This window comes from Bos grunniens, chromosome 16 (assembly GCF_055505025.1).
Source record: "Bos grunniens cultivar Pamir isolate PY7600 chromosome 16, Bosgru_T2T1.0, whole genome shotgun sequence".
Lineage (NCBI taxonomy): Eukaryota > Metazoa > Chordata > Mammalia > Artiodactyla > Bovidae > Bos > Bos grunniens.
Window position 1 is genome coordinate 16863402 of NC_141180.1, and position 17128 is coordinate 16880529.

Sequence of the window (17128 nt, forward strand, 5' to 3'; positions counted from 1 at the left end):
CCATTTTACCTCTCACAGCCCTGCCCGCTCTGCAGGTTGTAGAATCCGGGGTCACAAGCGCCGCAGTCCCGGCCGGTCACGTGGGGCAGACACTCGCACTGCCCGGTCACAGGGTTACAGCTGCTCTGCTGCTTCACTGTCCCGTAGGGGTTGCAGTCACAGGCTACGGAAGGAAGACACAGACAGCAAAAGATGCGCATCACCCGAGAGGAACCCTCAAGAGTAAACGACACAAATAGTCTTTCGACTTGTGCTGTCCAATACAGCAGCCACCGGTCACCGAACGGAGATGCACTGTCAACGTGAAACACACACTCGACTTTGAAGAAGCAGTGTGGAAAAAAAAGAACGTACATCTCAAGCATTTTTTATTGATTACTTGCTGAGATGATAATACGTTAGACATGTCAAATAAAAAACAATGTTAAAAGTAACTTTACCTGCTTCTCTTTATTGTACTGTATCCACTAGAATAATTTAAATTACGTAAGTGGTTCACGCTATACCTCTATGGAACAACGCTGCATTAGACCAGACAACTGTAAATATTTAAAGAGACCGTGCAGTGACGCTCAGGATGTGTAAGTGTAACTGCGAGAGGATTTGGCCGATGGCTGGTTACCTTTGCATTTGTCTGCTGGATTGGGAGCCAGGGGATTTCCAAAAAATCCATCTTTGCACCGGTCACAGTAGAAGCCGGCCGTGTTATAGATGCACTTCAGGCATTCTCCCGTCAGGCGGTTGCAATTCCCAACAGCGTTGGGATCGATGTTGTCATTGCACTGACACAGGCGGCAAAGCCTCACGGGGCCATTGCTACCCAGAGGGTCTCCAAAGTAGCCGTCATCACAGAGCTCACATCTTTTACCTGCGTGTGAGACAATCTGATGTTACAAGAGAAAGGCCTTAGATGTTTCTAGTGCCACTGGTTACAGACAGTCTGGAGGAACCACCAGGCACAATGCTACATGGTGCCATGGACACGGCATCAGCCTGAGAGAGAAGACCACCTGGGCTGCAGCTCTGGTGTGGTGCCCAGCCACTGGGGTGACCTTGGACACATCTCCATTTCTTCAGAAATACAGCACCTGGTTTGCCTCCTTCTGCAGCTGTTTTGAGGATTAACTGAAATCATGCCCTAAGAGTGCTTTGTAAATGAGGCTTTACTAACCTTTCCAGCACCAAGGGTTGGCACATTCACCTATGTCTGTTTTTGTCAATAATATTGAGAAAATTGAAAGATGATGTTTTTTTAAAACATGGTTTTAAAAAAAATACTTATTTGGCTGTGCTGGGTCTTAGTTGCAGCACACCGGATCTTTTGCTGCGGCGCACGGAATCTCTAGTTGCAATGCACGGGCTTAGTTGCCCTGTAGTGTGTGGGACTTAGTGTCCCGATCAGGGATTGAACCCATGTCTTTTGCATCAGAAGGCAGATTCTTTACCACTGGACCACTAGGAAGTCCCTGAAAATGCCTCTTCATATCATTCATTCCTCATACAACAGAGTTGAAAAAGTGATAGTCACTCAGTCATGTCTGACTCTCTGCGACCCCATGGACTATAGCTCACCAGGCTCCTCTGTCTATGGAATTCTCCAGGCAAGAATACTGGAGTGGGTTGCCATTCCCTTCTCCAGAGAGTCTTCCAGACCCAGTGATCGAATCTGGGTCTCCTGCACTGTAGGCAGATTCTTTACCAGTTGAACCACCAGGGAAGCCCCATACAGCAGGTTTGGCAGGATCATTTTCTTAAAACATAAAAGGCATCTACTAATCCCTGTATGAGCAGTGTCAGCCTGCAAAGGAGAGACCTCAGAGATCATCATTTGCTACTCATTCTTATGGAGAAAGAAACAGACAGGCTAAGAAATTTGCCCACAACCAAGGAACTAATAGTAAAAGAGACAGAGCTAGCATTCAAGGCTCTTTCCATTAAACTCACTGCTCCTCATCCTTCCTTTTCTACTTGCCCACCATTATTAGCTCAAGTTATGTTTGTGGTATCTTTGTAGCCAACTGGACCTAAATTAGCCTGAACTTTTTTTGGAGAAATAAAGGTTTGTTCATTTACTCATCCCATTAATACTGCCTGAGCATCTATCACATACAGACTGTTCTAGGGTTGTCCAGGATGACGTGGAGAACAGGGTGGATGAGGTCTCTGCTCTCACAAGGCTTGTGCTGCCCCTGAGGGAGATGAGTTCACAAACAAATAAATAAAACCACATCAGATATTGACACACATAAAAAAGTTAAAACCCGAAAATATGATGAGAGAGACAGGTCAAGGGCTACTTCATATTGAGTGGTTCCTCTGTAAGAGAAGATATTTGGGATGACAATGAAGAGACACAAGAACTAAACAATGATAATATTCAAGGGAAGAATGTTCCAGAAAAGCAAGATGAGCTTGTGGAAGCAGTAACAGCAGCCAGGTAGGGCACAGTAAGGAAAGTGGGTTTAAATTAAAGTGCAGTGAGATACTATTTGGGGGGGGGTGGTGTTTCTAAGTGATAAGATCTGATTTACATTTTAAAAGTATTATTCTGGCTGCTGTGTGGGGAATGGGTTGTAGGAGAGCAGAGTGAAGCATGGCGGCAAATTAGGAAGCTATCTCAGGTAAGAGACGACGATGGTGTAGAACAGGGTGGTTACCAGTGAAAGTGGTAAAGAGTGGGCAGATTTGAGAGACTAACACCTTCTGGCTGATTCCTGGGCAATGAAAGAAAGAAGAATCAAGGATAAGCCTACAATTTTAGCTCGAGGAAATAGGTGGATGGAGATAAAGACCAGGGAAGGGACAGAGTCAGAACTGGAGACAATCAAAGACCTAGCTTGGATTTGCTTAAATGTGAAATTGCTTTGGCTGTCTGATTCAAAGTCAAAACAGAAAATATTTGGCACCTTCAAAGAACAGAGTCAGAATTGAAGACAATCAAAGACCTAGCTTGGATTTGCTTAAATTTGAGATCCCTTTGGCTGTCTGATTCAAAGTCACAACAGAAAATATTTTGCACCTTCAAACTAGCAACACTGGAGCAGAGTTAATAAAGACAGCATCTACAGAAGGCAGGGGAGACTGCTGAGATATCTCAAGTACAGTAGTACTTGGGATAGTAACGCAGAGGTCCATAACCTTGACCTCAGGGGGTGATCAGTTACCAGAACCTAATAGTTTCTAACTTTATCAGAAAGAGCTGTTTGGAGAAGGTCACCTGCCAAGAGCCAAGAGACGCTTCAGACATGAGGCCTTGGAATACATACTCTGCCCTCATCCTCTTTTCCTCTCTGATCTCCTATGTGCTTCCCACCAAGTGTAGGTGGCCATGTGAGGTAGCACACACAGGTGTCATCAGGGTGGAGCAGCACAGAGAATAGATATGGAGGGGCCGATGGAAGGCTCCCTTCCCACCATTCAGGTAGAGACAGCAAGTAGGTAGCTGGCCCTCGAGAGAGCAAGGTCAGGGCCGAAGGCATGGATTTTCCAGCTGTAGGCAAGGAGGGGTTTTTGAAGCCTCAAGGTGAGAGGTGCTCACCTAAGGAGAGAATACAGATAAAGTTGACAAGAAAACCCCAGGCTAAGAAACAGAAGTGATCAAAGGGAGACCCAAAAGAAGAGAAGAAAGGGAGAAGACAACCAAGGAGAGGGAAGAGTCACAAAAGGCAAGAGGAGAAACTGGAGCAAAGGGAGTAGTCAACAGTATCCAGTGTTGCTGAAACTCCGGGTCAGATAAGGACAGAAAACTGACCACTGCATCTGGCAAATAGAGACCACTGATGAGGTAACAAGATCTAGCTGGGGATGGGGCAGGACGCGAAGAAACAGGATGTTAAAAGGGGATGGGAAGCTAGGGGCCCTTTTGCCTTTGAGGTAAATACAACAGTTTCCAGAAACAAGATCCTTCTCCAGCGTAGGATTAAGACAGTACTTCAGTTCTGCTTTTTCATCAGTTACTTTAGCTAGTTTAGATATGATCCATATTTTAAATGTCTTAGGGACTTCCCTGGTGGTCCAGTGGTTAAGAATCTGCCTCCCAATGGAGGGGACACAGGTTTGATCCCTGGTCAGGGAACTAAGATCCTACATGCTATGGGACAACTAAGCCCCTGTGCTGCAACCATCTAGCCCATGCACCGCAGCCAGGGAGAAACCCGTGCACTGCAACGAAAGACGCCCTGCGCTGCAACTGAGACCCGACGCAGCCAAAAAGACGCATTCAAGTGTCTTAAAACCTGTCCTGAATCAAACTCAATTGAAAAATCTGCTATGCTATGCTATGCTAAGTCACTTCAGTCGTGTCAGACTCTGTGCGACCCCACAGACGGCAGCCCACCAGGCTCCCCCGTCCCTGGGATTCTCCAGGCAAGAACAAACACTGGAGTGGGTTGCCATTTCCTTCTCCAATGCATGAAAGTGAAAAGTGAAAGTGAAGTCATTCAGTCGTGTCCGACTCTTAGCGAATCTGCTAGAAAAGTCAAAACAGAGCTACATGGTAGCCCATAAAAGCTCTCGTTGCAAAATATCCTCCAAAGCTATAGCTAGCCTGCCCCTTAGTTTCAGAGTCTAGGATGTAGGTTCAAATCCAGACTGTACTACTTACATGACTTGGGCAATTTATAGACTTCTCTTATTATCCTTCCCGTACCAGGAGAGGTGTCTTTTTTCTCCTTTAGTATTCTTGAGTGCGTTTCTTTATCTGAACTAACCACACTGTATGAAAATGATCTCTGTGCTTCCCTCCACTTTTAGACCCTGGAGAGCAGGGACCCTCCTTTACTCATCTTCATAATCCCAAAGCCATGCACTCAATTTTGTTGAAAAAAGATTAGTATTATTAATTACCTGAAAAGATCATTTTAAGTATTAAATGCAGAAGTGAATCATGCACGAAGATCTCAGTGACTATCATCAGTTATTCATATTCTTCAACAGTCTTCTAAATGAGGAACGTCTTACTTTGCATCTGCAACCTCTATTCATTTATTTAATAAATACTCGCATTCATTCAACAAACACATGTGCCAAACACTATTTTGGGTGTTAGGGATACAAAGGTGAATAAAACAGAGCAAAGTCCCTGCTTCAAGGACGTTAACTCTGGGGAAGGAAGGAGGAGATAAGCAATAAACAAATGAATACACAGAAAAATATCAAGCAGCTAAAAAGCGCTATAAAAAGCAAAGAAGAATGTAGGAAAATAAAGAGTGATAATATTGTGTTTTTTTTTTTACAGGTTCTGTGCTGGTTTCATGCAGACTTCTATATCCTAATTAACATCCTCAAGAATTGCTATAGATCATTTATTTCAATCCAGGTGATACCTCACAAAACAAATGCAGTTGACCCTTGAACAATGCAAGGAGTTGCGGGGGCGGGGGGCGGGGTGTTGACTGCTGCCCTGCACAGTCAGAAATCCACAAATAAGTTCTGAAATTCCAGCCCCCACCTTATGTGGTTCCTCTGCATTCACAATTCCACGTCCATGGATCCAGCCAACTGTGGCCTGTCGTACTGCAGTATTTACTACTGAAAAAAATCTGCATTAAGTGGACCCATGCAGTTCAAACCTGTGATTTGAACCCTGAACCCATACAGTTCAAGGGTCAGCTGTATATTTCACAAACATTCTGTGAGAAGCACTTAATCAGTGACTAATACAACATTTTCTAAAATCTCCTATATGATATTCCATCTTTCTATAAGCATCCCCAATACTTTTACTTCACCGTCTGTACTATTTAGTATAGACATGAGAATGACTCCACGATGCTTAACTGTTCAGTTCACTGACCAGTGAAAGAACAATGAGCAGAGGGATCTCTTATCAAAATGCTCTGTTAAATGCTTCTGCATGTAGACACATGAGATACTTACTAAACTCTGTGCCAGCAGAGTAAAGGGTCCTAAGAACCTGGGGCAGGTGCAGAGAGAGGCTTTACTGAGGAAAACCATTCTGGGGAAGTAACGATTCAACTCAACCCACAGAACAGTTAGGAGCTGGCTAAGAAAAGTGAGATCTGGATAAGAGAGTTGGGTGAGCATTCTAGTTCATGAGCAATACTTCATGGCGGGCGAGTAGGGTGCACCTGTGGGAAGACAAGCCCAGGGGGGGCTTGGAGGAGAAGGTGCCAGTGCAGAGGCAGGTGGTGGGGAACGAGGCTGGAGAAGTCTATTTGTAGGAGACTCTACTGGGCCACTGTTTTGGTTTTTTATTAAACAAAAGAAAAAAAAAAGAAAAGTTAAAAATATGAAATTCTATACTAACTTCTACTCCTCATTTCCTCAAGTGCCTTAAGCAAATGACTGGCTCTCCCTGTGTGGCACTGCCTGGCGCTCGGTGTGGGGTCAGGGGGAGGAATGGAAGGAAGGTGGAGTGTTTTAATGTTTCCCAATAATTAGAGTGTTTTTGATGAGACAAGAGAGATGCAGATTATGAGCTCAGTGTTTCGGTTGTTCTGTTTATGTTCACGCTCTGTAGCAATGTTTTTTGAACAAAGAGCTTATAGTGGAGTCAAAGGCTGGCCGGCTGGCCAGAACCTCTCTTATTACACAGAGGCTCCAGTCAGTGGAAGCAGGGGCACTGTCACCGGTGAGCCCCAGGCTCCTCTCAACCAGCACAGGCAGCTCCTGGAGCCGCCAGCAAAGATCTACTTCAGTGTTCTTATCAAAAAGAAAGAAACGCAGAGAATGGGAACAGAGGTGTATCCAAAGCTATAAAAATATTTTATTCCTAACTAAATGTGATGGGCTCTGATACATTTGAAACAACGATTTAGAGAAAAAATTTTAAGAATTTTAAAAATGCCACTTTACATCAAGAATCCCCGGGCGGCCTCACAAACTGAAAATCAAGTTTTGAATCACATCTTATAAGAAAGAGTATCTTGTAGTAAATCATCATCGTTGGCACCTGAATGCCTAGGCTGAAATTCCAGCTCCTTCAATGTCCAGCCATCCATCTTTGGACAGGTAACTTAATTGTGCCTCTGTTCTTAGCTGTAACCTGAGGGTGGACTTCCCCAGTGGTCCAGTGGTTAAAAACCTGCCTTGCAATGCCAAGGACGTGGACTGGATCCCTAGTCAGGGAAATGAGGACCCGATGCGACCAAATAAATATTGGCTGAGGGGTAAAGAATCTGCCTGCCAACGCAGGAGACTCGAGTTGGAGCCTTAGGTCAGGAAGATCCCCTGGAGGAGGAAACAGCAACCCATTCCAGTATTCTTGCCTGGAGAATCCCACGGACAGAGGAGCCTGGTGGGCTACGGTCCATGGATTCACAAAAGAGTCGGACACAACTTGGCGACTAAACAGCAACAAACAACCTGAGGATAATACAAGAAGCTATCTCGGAGGGCTGTGAGCATGAATGAGGCCGCATATGTTAAAGTGCTTAGAAAAGCACTTGGCCATAAATATTATGTCAGCTATTATTAATATCAGATATGCATTTTATGAATCCATAATAAACCTGTTTCCGACAAAACTTTTGCTGCTGGGAAAACTAGTCACAGAACCAAACCAGAAAATCCTAAAAACTTCCAAAGCTCTTCTTTCCCAAGTGCTCCTGTGGGTAGAGCCGACTCACCGGTAGTCCCGGTAGGACAGTTGGTGCACACCACCTCCTGTGTCTTAGGGACAACAGCACAGCTGGAGCCCCCAGGACACGGACAGGGCTGGCAATCCAAGGAGGTGCCTGCGGTTGAATCGCCATAGTAGCCATCACTGCATTTCTCACAGTTGGGCCCGGCCGTGTTGTCTCTGCAGTTACAAACACCTATTTGGAGAGAAGATGTGAGAAGACAGGCGAGCGTCCAAGCAAACAAGACAGCGGGCGTTTCTGAGCCGCCTGCTGAAGAGAGCTTAGGTCTAGCCGTCCCCAAAGGTCGTCCTCTCACCTGACTCAGGGTCGCAGGTCTCGCTGTGCCCGTTGCAGGTGCAGAGCACACAGGGACTGTACGGGCCGAGGCTCGGGGTTTCTCTTCGGTAACCCGAGAGGCACACCTCACAAAACTGCCCTCCGTATCCCACGGGACACGTGCAGGACTCCACCCAAGTTGCGGGGACCCCGGGCCCAGGATGAGCGCTTGCCAGGGTGACATCATCCAAATAGCCAGCACCTGTGTGTGGTTGGGGGAAAGAGGATCGCTGGACTGGCTTCTGTTTTCCAAAACTTCATGAAAAGTCATCAGCACTAAAGGATAACCAGACTCAAAATTTCAGAGACAGCCAACCATTAGTTTAATTTATCTACTGGAGAAGATAACTAGAAAACAGCACTTAGAGCAATCATGTGGTACCTGACGCTGCTGCTGCTGCTGCTGCGAAGTCGCTTCAGTCGTGTCCAACTCTGTGCGACCCCACAGATGGCAGCTCACCAGGCTCCCCCATCCCTGGGAGCCTCCAGGCAAGAACACTGGAGTGGGTTGCCATTTCCTTCTCCAATGCATGAAAGTGAAAAGTGAAAGTGAAGTCGCTCAGTCGTTTCTGACTCTTAGCGACCCCATGTACTACAGCCTACCAGGCTCCTCCGTCCACGGGATTTTCCAGGCAAGAGTATAGGAGTGGGGTGCCATTGCCTTCTCCAGGTACCTGGTGCTAGGTATCTGGAATGGCAGTATACCAAACTTTTATTTTTTAAACACACACACACACACACTTATACACACATACACGCACACAGAGATTTCAATTTTACAGTTCTCCCAATCATATCCCCTGGAGAAGGAAACAATAACCCATTCCAGTATTCTCGCCTGGGAAATCCCATGGACAGAGGAGCCTGGCGGGTTATAGTCCATGGAGTCGCAAAGAGTTGGACATGACTGAAGTGACTTAGCACACGCACCCAATCACCAATGTGAAAAACGAAAAGCACTGGGCAATGATCTGGGGCAAGAAAAGACAGAAGGAAGAACGTGGGAACAGGAGGAGTTTAAGGCCACAGCCACGAAGCCATGTTTTTGTTCTTTTGCCACAAAAGCAGGCACTGATCATAGAGTTTAAGGCTTAGAAAGCAGGGAAAGCACCTGTCAATAAGGACCACGCAACTGTATTTTTTGCCCTGCATAAAATAGCAAAAATAATTAAACAAGTTCGAATAATCAGGGCTACTTTGACAAACATAATTATTCCAAAGCCATTATGCCATTACGCCATGTATCATAACACTTTCTTGTTTTCAAAAGAAAATAAATATAGAGAAATCCTTATATTGGTTTAGCTCAAAGGTTTATCCAGCCTAACAGTGCATGTGACAGGCTCAAAAGGAACATCGTATGGAAGGGCCAAGTTTTTATTATACCAGCACGTTTCCCTTTAATTTTCATTCCACTCCTATCTCTTACAGTCTTATCTTTTAACTCAATCTCCCCATGTTATGAAATATCACTTGTTTATACAGAAACTGACAACCTGAGGCTAAAGGACATCTCTTATTTTTGCTTTGAACTTAGTTTAACTTTTAATATATTTATGGGTTTTTTCAACATTAGATCATGAAAGACATCTCCACTGTTAAAGTGCTTCCAACTCCATCTTCAAATGTACTTGTGATTTAATTAATTCACTGCAATCTAACTTGTTTCAACACTTCTCTTAAAATAAAGAGTCACCAATGATTCTTTAGTTGCCAAATAACAAAATCCAATTGTACTGTCTTTCTCAATCTGTTAACTATTCCTCTTCCTTAAAATTCTTTTTTTCTCTTGAGTCTCAGATCATGGTCCTTAAATAACCATGTTTCCAGGATTGCTTCTTTTCTCTTCTTACATTTTTTGTCATATTTCCAAGTTTAAAAATGATTGCCCATATTTTGACAACTCTGATTCTAAATCTCCAGTCCCAACTAAGTCCCATCCATATTTCTAACTACTTATAAGACATTTTCATTTGGATATTCATGCAGGCACCTCAAAAATCAACACAGCCAAGCTGCTGATGCCACTGCCAATGCCACTCCAATGCTCTGATTCCTCTCCCCCAGCAAGCTCTACCTTTCTACAGAAATAGGTCCTTATTCTAAAAAATTTTAGGAAAACAATTTAAAGGCACACTTAAAAACAGCTTTATTTATCTAACATTGTAACAAATGTTCATTCAGTAAATTTTAACTTTTCATCATTTAGCTAAAAGGGCTTGATAACTGATTTAGTTAAAAGGGCTTGATAATTACAGAGGAAGAAGTAAAAAAGAAATGGAGGTTATATAATGTGAGCCAGTAGAATTATATTGGGATTCTTAGAAAAATCTAATTATATGTATAATGTAACCTCAATAGGCTTACCCATTATAAGACAACATCATTTACTAATTTTTGTCTAATTTTCTCCAGGTCCTCAAGAGACGTTTCAAAATGCATTATTTTTATACACAATTCATGTATGATGAGGAAGTTTATTATATCACTTCTTTAGGATCAGATTTATAATCAGGACTTTAGAGATAATCTTTTGATTATGGATCCTTTTTCCTAATCATCATTTTAATTGATTGTCTTAATTACATCATAACTTACTTCTCTCACTGTATGTCCCACGAATCTTGATAGAGGTCAAATTGTTCAGGAGTTTCTGAAATTCGAAAGGGGTAAGAGTAGGCCTCCAAGGGTAATCTGTCGCTTCATGGAGCCTAGAGAAAAAGGAAGGGGCACGTTAACCTCTGTAAGGACAATTCTGGGTGCTGAGAAAGTATTTCTTAGTCATCCATGCCACCCACAATGCACTGCTCTGCTGGTCTAACCACGTCAGAGATTAGTCTGTTGGTTTGACCATACCGCTGGAAAAGGTACAGGTAATCAAGGGGAAAGTTCCCTTTTACAAAGTCACATCGAGAACCCCAAAGTTTTTCTTTAATACACACCTTGAGGCCTGAGGCGCTTAGATAAAGAAGCCACTTTTATAATTCTGGTCAAGTCAGATTTTATAAACCGAACTGTCTTACCTGAAGACATATTTGACAGTGGTCTCACTTGGATAGGAATTGCCCTGAGCAATCAAGGGCACAGACACTCTCATGCCAGCTCCTTCAAGCACCAGGTCTTCTGCCGAGAGGCGAGTGTCTCGCCTGTCCACGCGGAAGGAGAAGGAGAAATTCTGACCATAACTCAACACCTGCTTGCCCAAGAACTTTGCTGGAAGGCAGACACAATGGTGAGCAAGAACGTGAGGTCAGGAATAAACACCATCACACACCACACCACACGGCTTCCTAGCCTTACTTACCAGGGGCAATGAAGTACCGAGGAAAGTAGCTGTCTGAGATGACGGCAATATCCTGCCTCTCAGAGGACCACTCAAATGATGCTTCAGAGCCATCCCTTTGTTCTGCACGCCACCCATCCTCATCTACAAGCGGAGGATGAAAACACAACATCCTGAATTCAGGTCCTCTATATTCCACAAAATGTACAGAAAGCCATCAATCAAAGTTTTTGAGTAAATGGAGGCTGTAACAGTACCTATATATGCTATACCTCTGAAGCAGTATTTTTATTTTATATAACATTTATACTCCCAGGTAAATTCTAAAACCATCTGTATATGTTTTCATTAAATTAAAAGCCAAACAAAAATCACATACATTAAAAGAAAAAGTGTTGATAGTCTCAAAAAATCTTAAGAGTTACTGACTTTTTTAATACTGTAAGCCTAGGCTCCACGTTCTAGGGGACTAAAGGAAAGGTCTACTTTACCAGTCTCAAAGGTGGAGGTTATAGAATACACGCTGTAGCCAACGGCATTTGTGCACACGGAAGAATGCCCAAAGCAGAAGCAGGGGGTGCACCCTCTAGGGTTAGATGATTCCAGATTAAAAAATCCAGGTTTGCATCTGAAAGAGATTAAGATACAACCAGGTATTTTTTGTATCTGAAATATGAGAGAAGACACAACACAGCCAGAGAAAGAATGAGCTACCTCTCACAATTGAAGCCTTCGACATTGTCTTTGCAAACACATCTTCCTGTTTCAATATTACATTCATCTATGCTGCCAGAAGGATTGCAAGAGCATGGCCTGTGAAACAATGAAATAAGAGGATAAAGAAATTTAGCTCCAAGTCAGTTTTTTGTTTTACATGTTAACAGATTTTTTTTAACAAAAGAAAGAAATATATAAAAAATCAAAATGAATCCTAAACTCATCTTTGTATTTGGATTTTATTTCAGTCAAGGACACCCATCACATTTAGACATTAAAAATTGCTTCATCTCTGTACAAAACCATCCTTTAAGCTAGAAGCCTTAAATCTTGGTGATAATTATTACGGGGGGGGAAATGTTTATATGGCTGCAGATAAGCTACAAGATCTATTACTAAGAGTCAGCTACAACTGGATTCTGCCCCCTTAAAAAATCTTACCTGCACCCAGCCTCAGTGAGAGAATGGTACCCAGGCTGGCAACGGTCACACTTGTCCCCCATCACTCCCGGCTTACAGCTACATCTGCCATAGCTATCACACTGTGTACTGAGGGAACCTGAAATACAAAGCACTCAACGTCAACCACCAGATAGGAAAGTAAAACTAATGTCTCAAAGAAAGAAAACTGGTAACTAAAAACAATGCTTGAAATTCAGTATGTAGATTGGTGTTCAGGGTCTAGATGGTAACCAAGAGAATAAAGATCAAATTTTAAGACAGAACTCCCTCAAAACCATACTCCTTTAAAGTATGACATTTAAACTTTCCAGACATACACCCTAAGATGAATCTACTCATAATTATTGAAAAATACTAACAAATAACTCTGTACCCATGATAAACTGCAAGCAAAATCAGTCACTGTGGACAAGCACAGGCTCCTTAGGGCCTGTGTCTAGAATTTAAGTATACACAGGCAGGAACAGCAAATAAAGTTCAAACTCCTGGAAAAGTAGAACAGACTAAGAGCTCTCAGCTCCTCTGAACACACAGCAACATGCTGCAGGAGTTTAGCCCTCCAAAGAGGTCAGACTAAACAAAATCATTAACAAGGAAGAACTCACGGAGCAGCTAACCAACCTTTTACAGTCAAAGTTCAAACTGTCTCAATGATCTTATTGCTAATTATTTATAAAACCTGTACTCAGGCCAACCCCAGTTTTATACACATCGGAAAATCATCTAAACGCTCCACCTGGTTAAAGAGTTGAGGCTGATGCCAAATCATTCACACGTTATAACAATATTCACTCTCTGCATTTAACCTGTGAGAATCCTAAGGAAACAAAGCTTTATTTCCTGGGGATACAGGAAATGCTTATTTTGTCTTCCAACCCATCAGGCTGAAGCAGACCCTGGCTGTCACTTACCAACAGGACTACAGTGGCAGGGAGAGCAGGCTTCCCTGTTCCCAAGGCGGAAGAAATTCTCCCGGCACCTCTCACACTTGGCACCGTCTGTGTTGTCCTGGCAGTTGGTACAGTGGCCACCATGGCCCGTGGAACGGTATAGTTCAGGGTCAAAGTAGCATTCCTGAGATCGGCCATTGCAGTCACAGGCTGTTGGCCAAAACGTTAAGTCAGATGCATGTTCCTTTACAAACAGCATTTTAGAAGACTCAAACCAAACTGTAACCCCCCACACCTCTGTGACAGATGATGGTGGTGGTGGTGGTTTAGATGCTAAGTCGTGTCCAACTCTTGCAACCCCATGGACTGTAGTTCCTCTGCCCATGGGGTTTCCCCGGCAAGAATACTGGAGTAGGTTGCCATTTCCTCCTCCAGGGGATCTTCCCAACCCAGGGATTGAACCCGTATCTCCTGCATTGCAGGCAGATCCTTTACCTCTGAGCTGTGACAGGTGGTAGGTAGTTGAATGACTACCAGATACATTTCTCATTTAAAAAAACGAAAAAAGTATGTCTGTCAATAAAGTGTTTATAGTCAGGTTATCAGCTTACAGGGAAATGTCCATCCTTATCAAAAATGGTACCATCATAGCTTAGTTGGTAAAGAATCTGACTGCAATATAGGAGAACCTGGTTCAATTCCTGGGTTGGGAAGATACCCTGGAGAAGGGAAAGGTACCCACTCCAGTATTCTGGCATGTATAGTCCAGGGGGTCGCAAAGAGTTGGACACAACAGAGTAACTTTCACTTTAAAATATAACTAATTCCTGTACTTGGGAACCTCCAGATAGTAGTATCAGTTCAGTCGCTCAGTCGTGTCCAACTCTTTGAGACCCCATGAATTGCAGCACGCCAGGCCTCCCTGTCCATCCAGCCATCTCATCCTCTGTCGTCCTCTTCTCCTCCGGCCCCCAATCCTTCCCAGCATCAGAGTCTTTTCCAATGAGCAACTCTTCGTATGAGGTGGCCAAAGTACTGGAGTTTCAGCTTTAGCATCAAGTAAAAGCCAAGTCAAATTACAATTTTTCAGAGTCTTTATCCTTCATTTTAATACCAAGTCCAAGCACAAGGATCAGTTCATACTCAGGTTTCAGTTTACCATTTTAGGGCTCAGACAATTCAAATACATTAGCCACTAATGTATTTCAAAATGCCAGATTACTTGCATACGGAGACTGGGGTGATCTGAGCCATACTGGGTACGATACGTACCTCTGTAAAAGGAAGCAGGAAATCTAGATGCACTAGAAAGTAAATCCACCAGAAGGGAAACTTAGACCCACTAGATGCCTCTATCTACTGGGAAGCCGCGGTACCAAGTGGGTCACCTGTTAAGCAGCTATAGCCCCTACAGGGCACAACCATATTTTAAGAACAAGTATCTACAGTCACAATGTATAATCTTTTTTCATTTTCTCTCTTCCTAAGAGTACTAGGATCTACTCTTCCTCTCAAAGCCTCTCGCCTAGGCACAAGGGCAGTACAAAAGTTTCTCTGTATTTCGCTCTCTAGAGAGATAAAGAAAAAATAATTTTGATAAACAATCTTTTGAATGGGAGTCTTAGTTTGCTACTTATCACACCTGACTAACGTTAATCAACAACCATGGTTGTCTGAAGAAATAAGAATTGGAAGGAAGAAGAATATTTTAAAGAGCAACAAAGAAAAGACTAGAAAAACCATATTTTAGTGTAGGCTACACAGCCAACCAGTTCATTCTGAAGATCAGTCCTGGGTGTTCATTGGAAAGACTGATGCTAAAGCTGAAACTCCAGTACTTTGGCCACCTCACTCGAAGAGTTGACTCATTGGAAAAGACCCTGATGCTGGGAGGGATCGGGGGCAGGAGGAGAAGGGGACGACAGAGGATGAGATGGCTGGATGGCATCACCAACTCGATGGACGTGAGTTTGAGTGAACTCCAGGAGTTGGTGATGGACAGGGAGGCCTGGTGTGCTGCGATTCATGGGGTTGCAAAGAGCTGGACACAACTGAGCAACTGAACTGAACTGAACACTGGCCCAGTATTTAGAAGGAAAGGCCAGACCTTGAACATGCTGCTCCCATTCTGTTAGGTATGCTCCTCAAGGAAATAGAAAACCTGCGAGTTTATGTTTATGGCCAATTCCACACATCTACAATTCTTCTCTGACGTGCATGCAGGTTTTATATCTACGTATCTATATATCTATATATATCTCTACCCACTCAAATTATGGAAGAAGCACTGCCTTGCAGGCTCTTCCTCTCAAGGAAGAATCAAAGGAAGTCACCCACACCCCCCGCCCCCTGAAGTCCTAGAGACAGCTCAGCAGATGGAAGCCCGGGGCACTCACGCTGGCACTCGCTGGCACTCTCGGCGGTCGCCCTCCTCCACGGCCGGTCGTTGAAGAAAGGAAGGCACTTTTCACAGTCCACACCATAAGTATTATGTTTGCAATTACACACCAGCTTGTCAAACTCATTCTTTACACACTCGCTTGCGTGTCCGTTACATTTACACCTGGGGAGAGAAGAGACACTCAAAAGAAGAAACAGCTAGAAAGTGCTGACTGGACACAGAGAAAGGATGTTCATGGAGAATTAACAGCAACCTCTGAATGTTTCTGAGTTTACCAAGCACAACTGTAAACTGAGGAACTGAGCAAGATTAAGTAATGGCTGTGTTTTTAGTTATGAAGAAAAATTCTGACCAAAAAAGGTAGCTTTATTTAACTGGGGCTAGAGCATTAACTGGAGAAGGCAATGGCACCCACTCCAGTACTCTTGCCTGGAGAATCCCATGGACGGAGGAGCCTGGTAGGCTGCAGTCCATGGGGTCGCAAAGAGTCAGACACGACTGAGCAACTTCATTTTCACTTTCCACTTTCATGCATTGGAGAAAGAAATGGCAACCCACTCCAGTGTTCTTGCCTGGCGATCCCAGGGACGGCGGAGCCTGGCGGGCTGCCCACTATGGGGTGCACAGAGTCGGACACGAATGAACCGACTTAGCAGCAGCAGTAGCAGAGCATTAACTGGACATAAAAAGAAAGTCCCCGACAATTTCTGAGGACATCTGTAGGACCCTTTCCTGAAGTGAAATGTGTGTTTCAAGAAGCCAAGTGTAGTGGTTAAGAAGAACACGGGTGTATACATATGGCAGATTCACTTTGCATGCAGTGAAACTAACCTAACACTGTGAAGCAATTATACTGCAATTGAAAAAAAAAAAAGAACATGGACTCTGAGGCCAGGCTGCCTGTGACTTACAGATGTAACCCAACCTGTGCCTTACCTGTAAGAGAAGGATGAGCATAATGTTTATTTCACAGAGTTACTGAGATCAAGAGGTTACTCTTTTTATGTGCCCAGGATTATATGGGCATATAACAAGTCAATAAATGTCAGCAGTTATCCGTCATCATGATTTTAAAGCATTCTGATCTGAAGACAGTAAGAGCCAGACACGACACCACCATATGGATCTCTGGTAAACACTCCCTTGGGTTGTTTGGGGTAAGAATCCTTGACGGATCCCTAAGACGAAGGCACTAGAACACTAAGGACTTGTGGAAATCCCCATGAGTATTTGCTGCCCTGCCGTGCCCCTCACTCGCTCTTTAAAGACAGCAGTCAGTTCAAGCACCACTTAATAACACATTCAAACACTTCTGAAATATCTACAGTGCACTAGGATGAATCCCAAATTATATCCCCAGCTTGCCTCTTTCTTCCAAGCTTCTGTCCTTGACTGCTACACAAACGTAATGTCCTCCACGACTTACAGCTTTATATTTTATACCTGAACTCACCAT

The 17128-nt window shown here is 43.7% G+C and overlaps 1 protein-coding gene across 1 annotated transcript in view; it reads right to left on the bottom strand.

The window, feature by feature from the left end:
• The window catches only part of LAMC1 (laminin subunit gamma 1), a 121433-nt gene that overhangs the window by 21566 nt on the left and 82739 nt on the right, over positions 1 to 17128 (bottom strand). Inside the window, exons 4-15 of the mRNA XM_086343479.1 lie at positions 15668 to 15834; positions 13293 to 13481; positions 12361 to 12478; positions 11917 to 12015; positions 11694 to 11830; positions 11224 to 11346; positions 10943 to 11132; positions 10518 to 10630; positions 7900 to 8121; positions 7590 to 7778; positions 623 to 868; positions 10 to 163 (exon numbers count right to left, since the gene is read on the bottom strand). Coding sequence (XP_086199605.1) covers positions 10 to 163; positions 623 to 868; positions 7590 to 7778; positions 7900 to 8121; positions 10518 to 10630; positions 10943 to 11132; positions 11224 to 11346; positions 11694 to 11830; positions 11917 to 12015; positions 12361 to 12478; positions 13293 to 13481; positions 15668 to 15834 — 1947 coding nt within the window. The remainder of the gene's footprint in view (positions 1 to 9; positions 164 to 622; positions 869 to 7589; positions 7779 to 7899; positions 8122 to 10517; positions 10631 to 10942; positions 11133 to 11223; positions 11347 to 11693; positions 11831 to 11916; positions 12016 to 12360; positions 12479 to 13292; positions 13482 to 15667; positions 15835 to 17128) is intronic.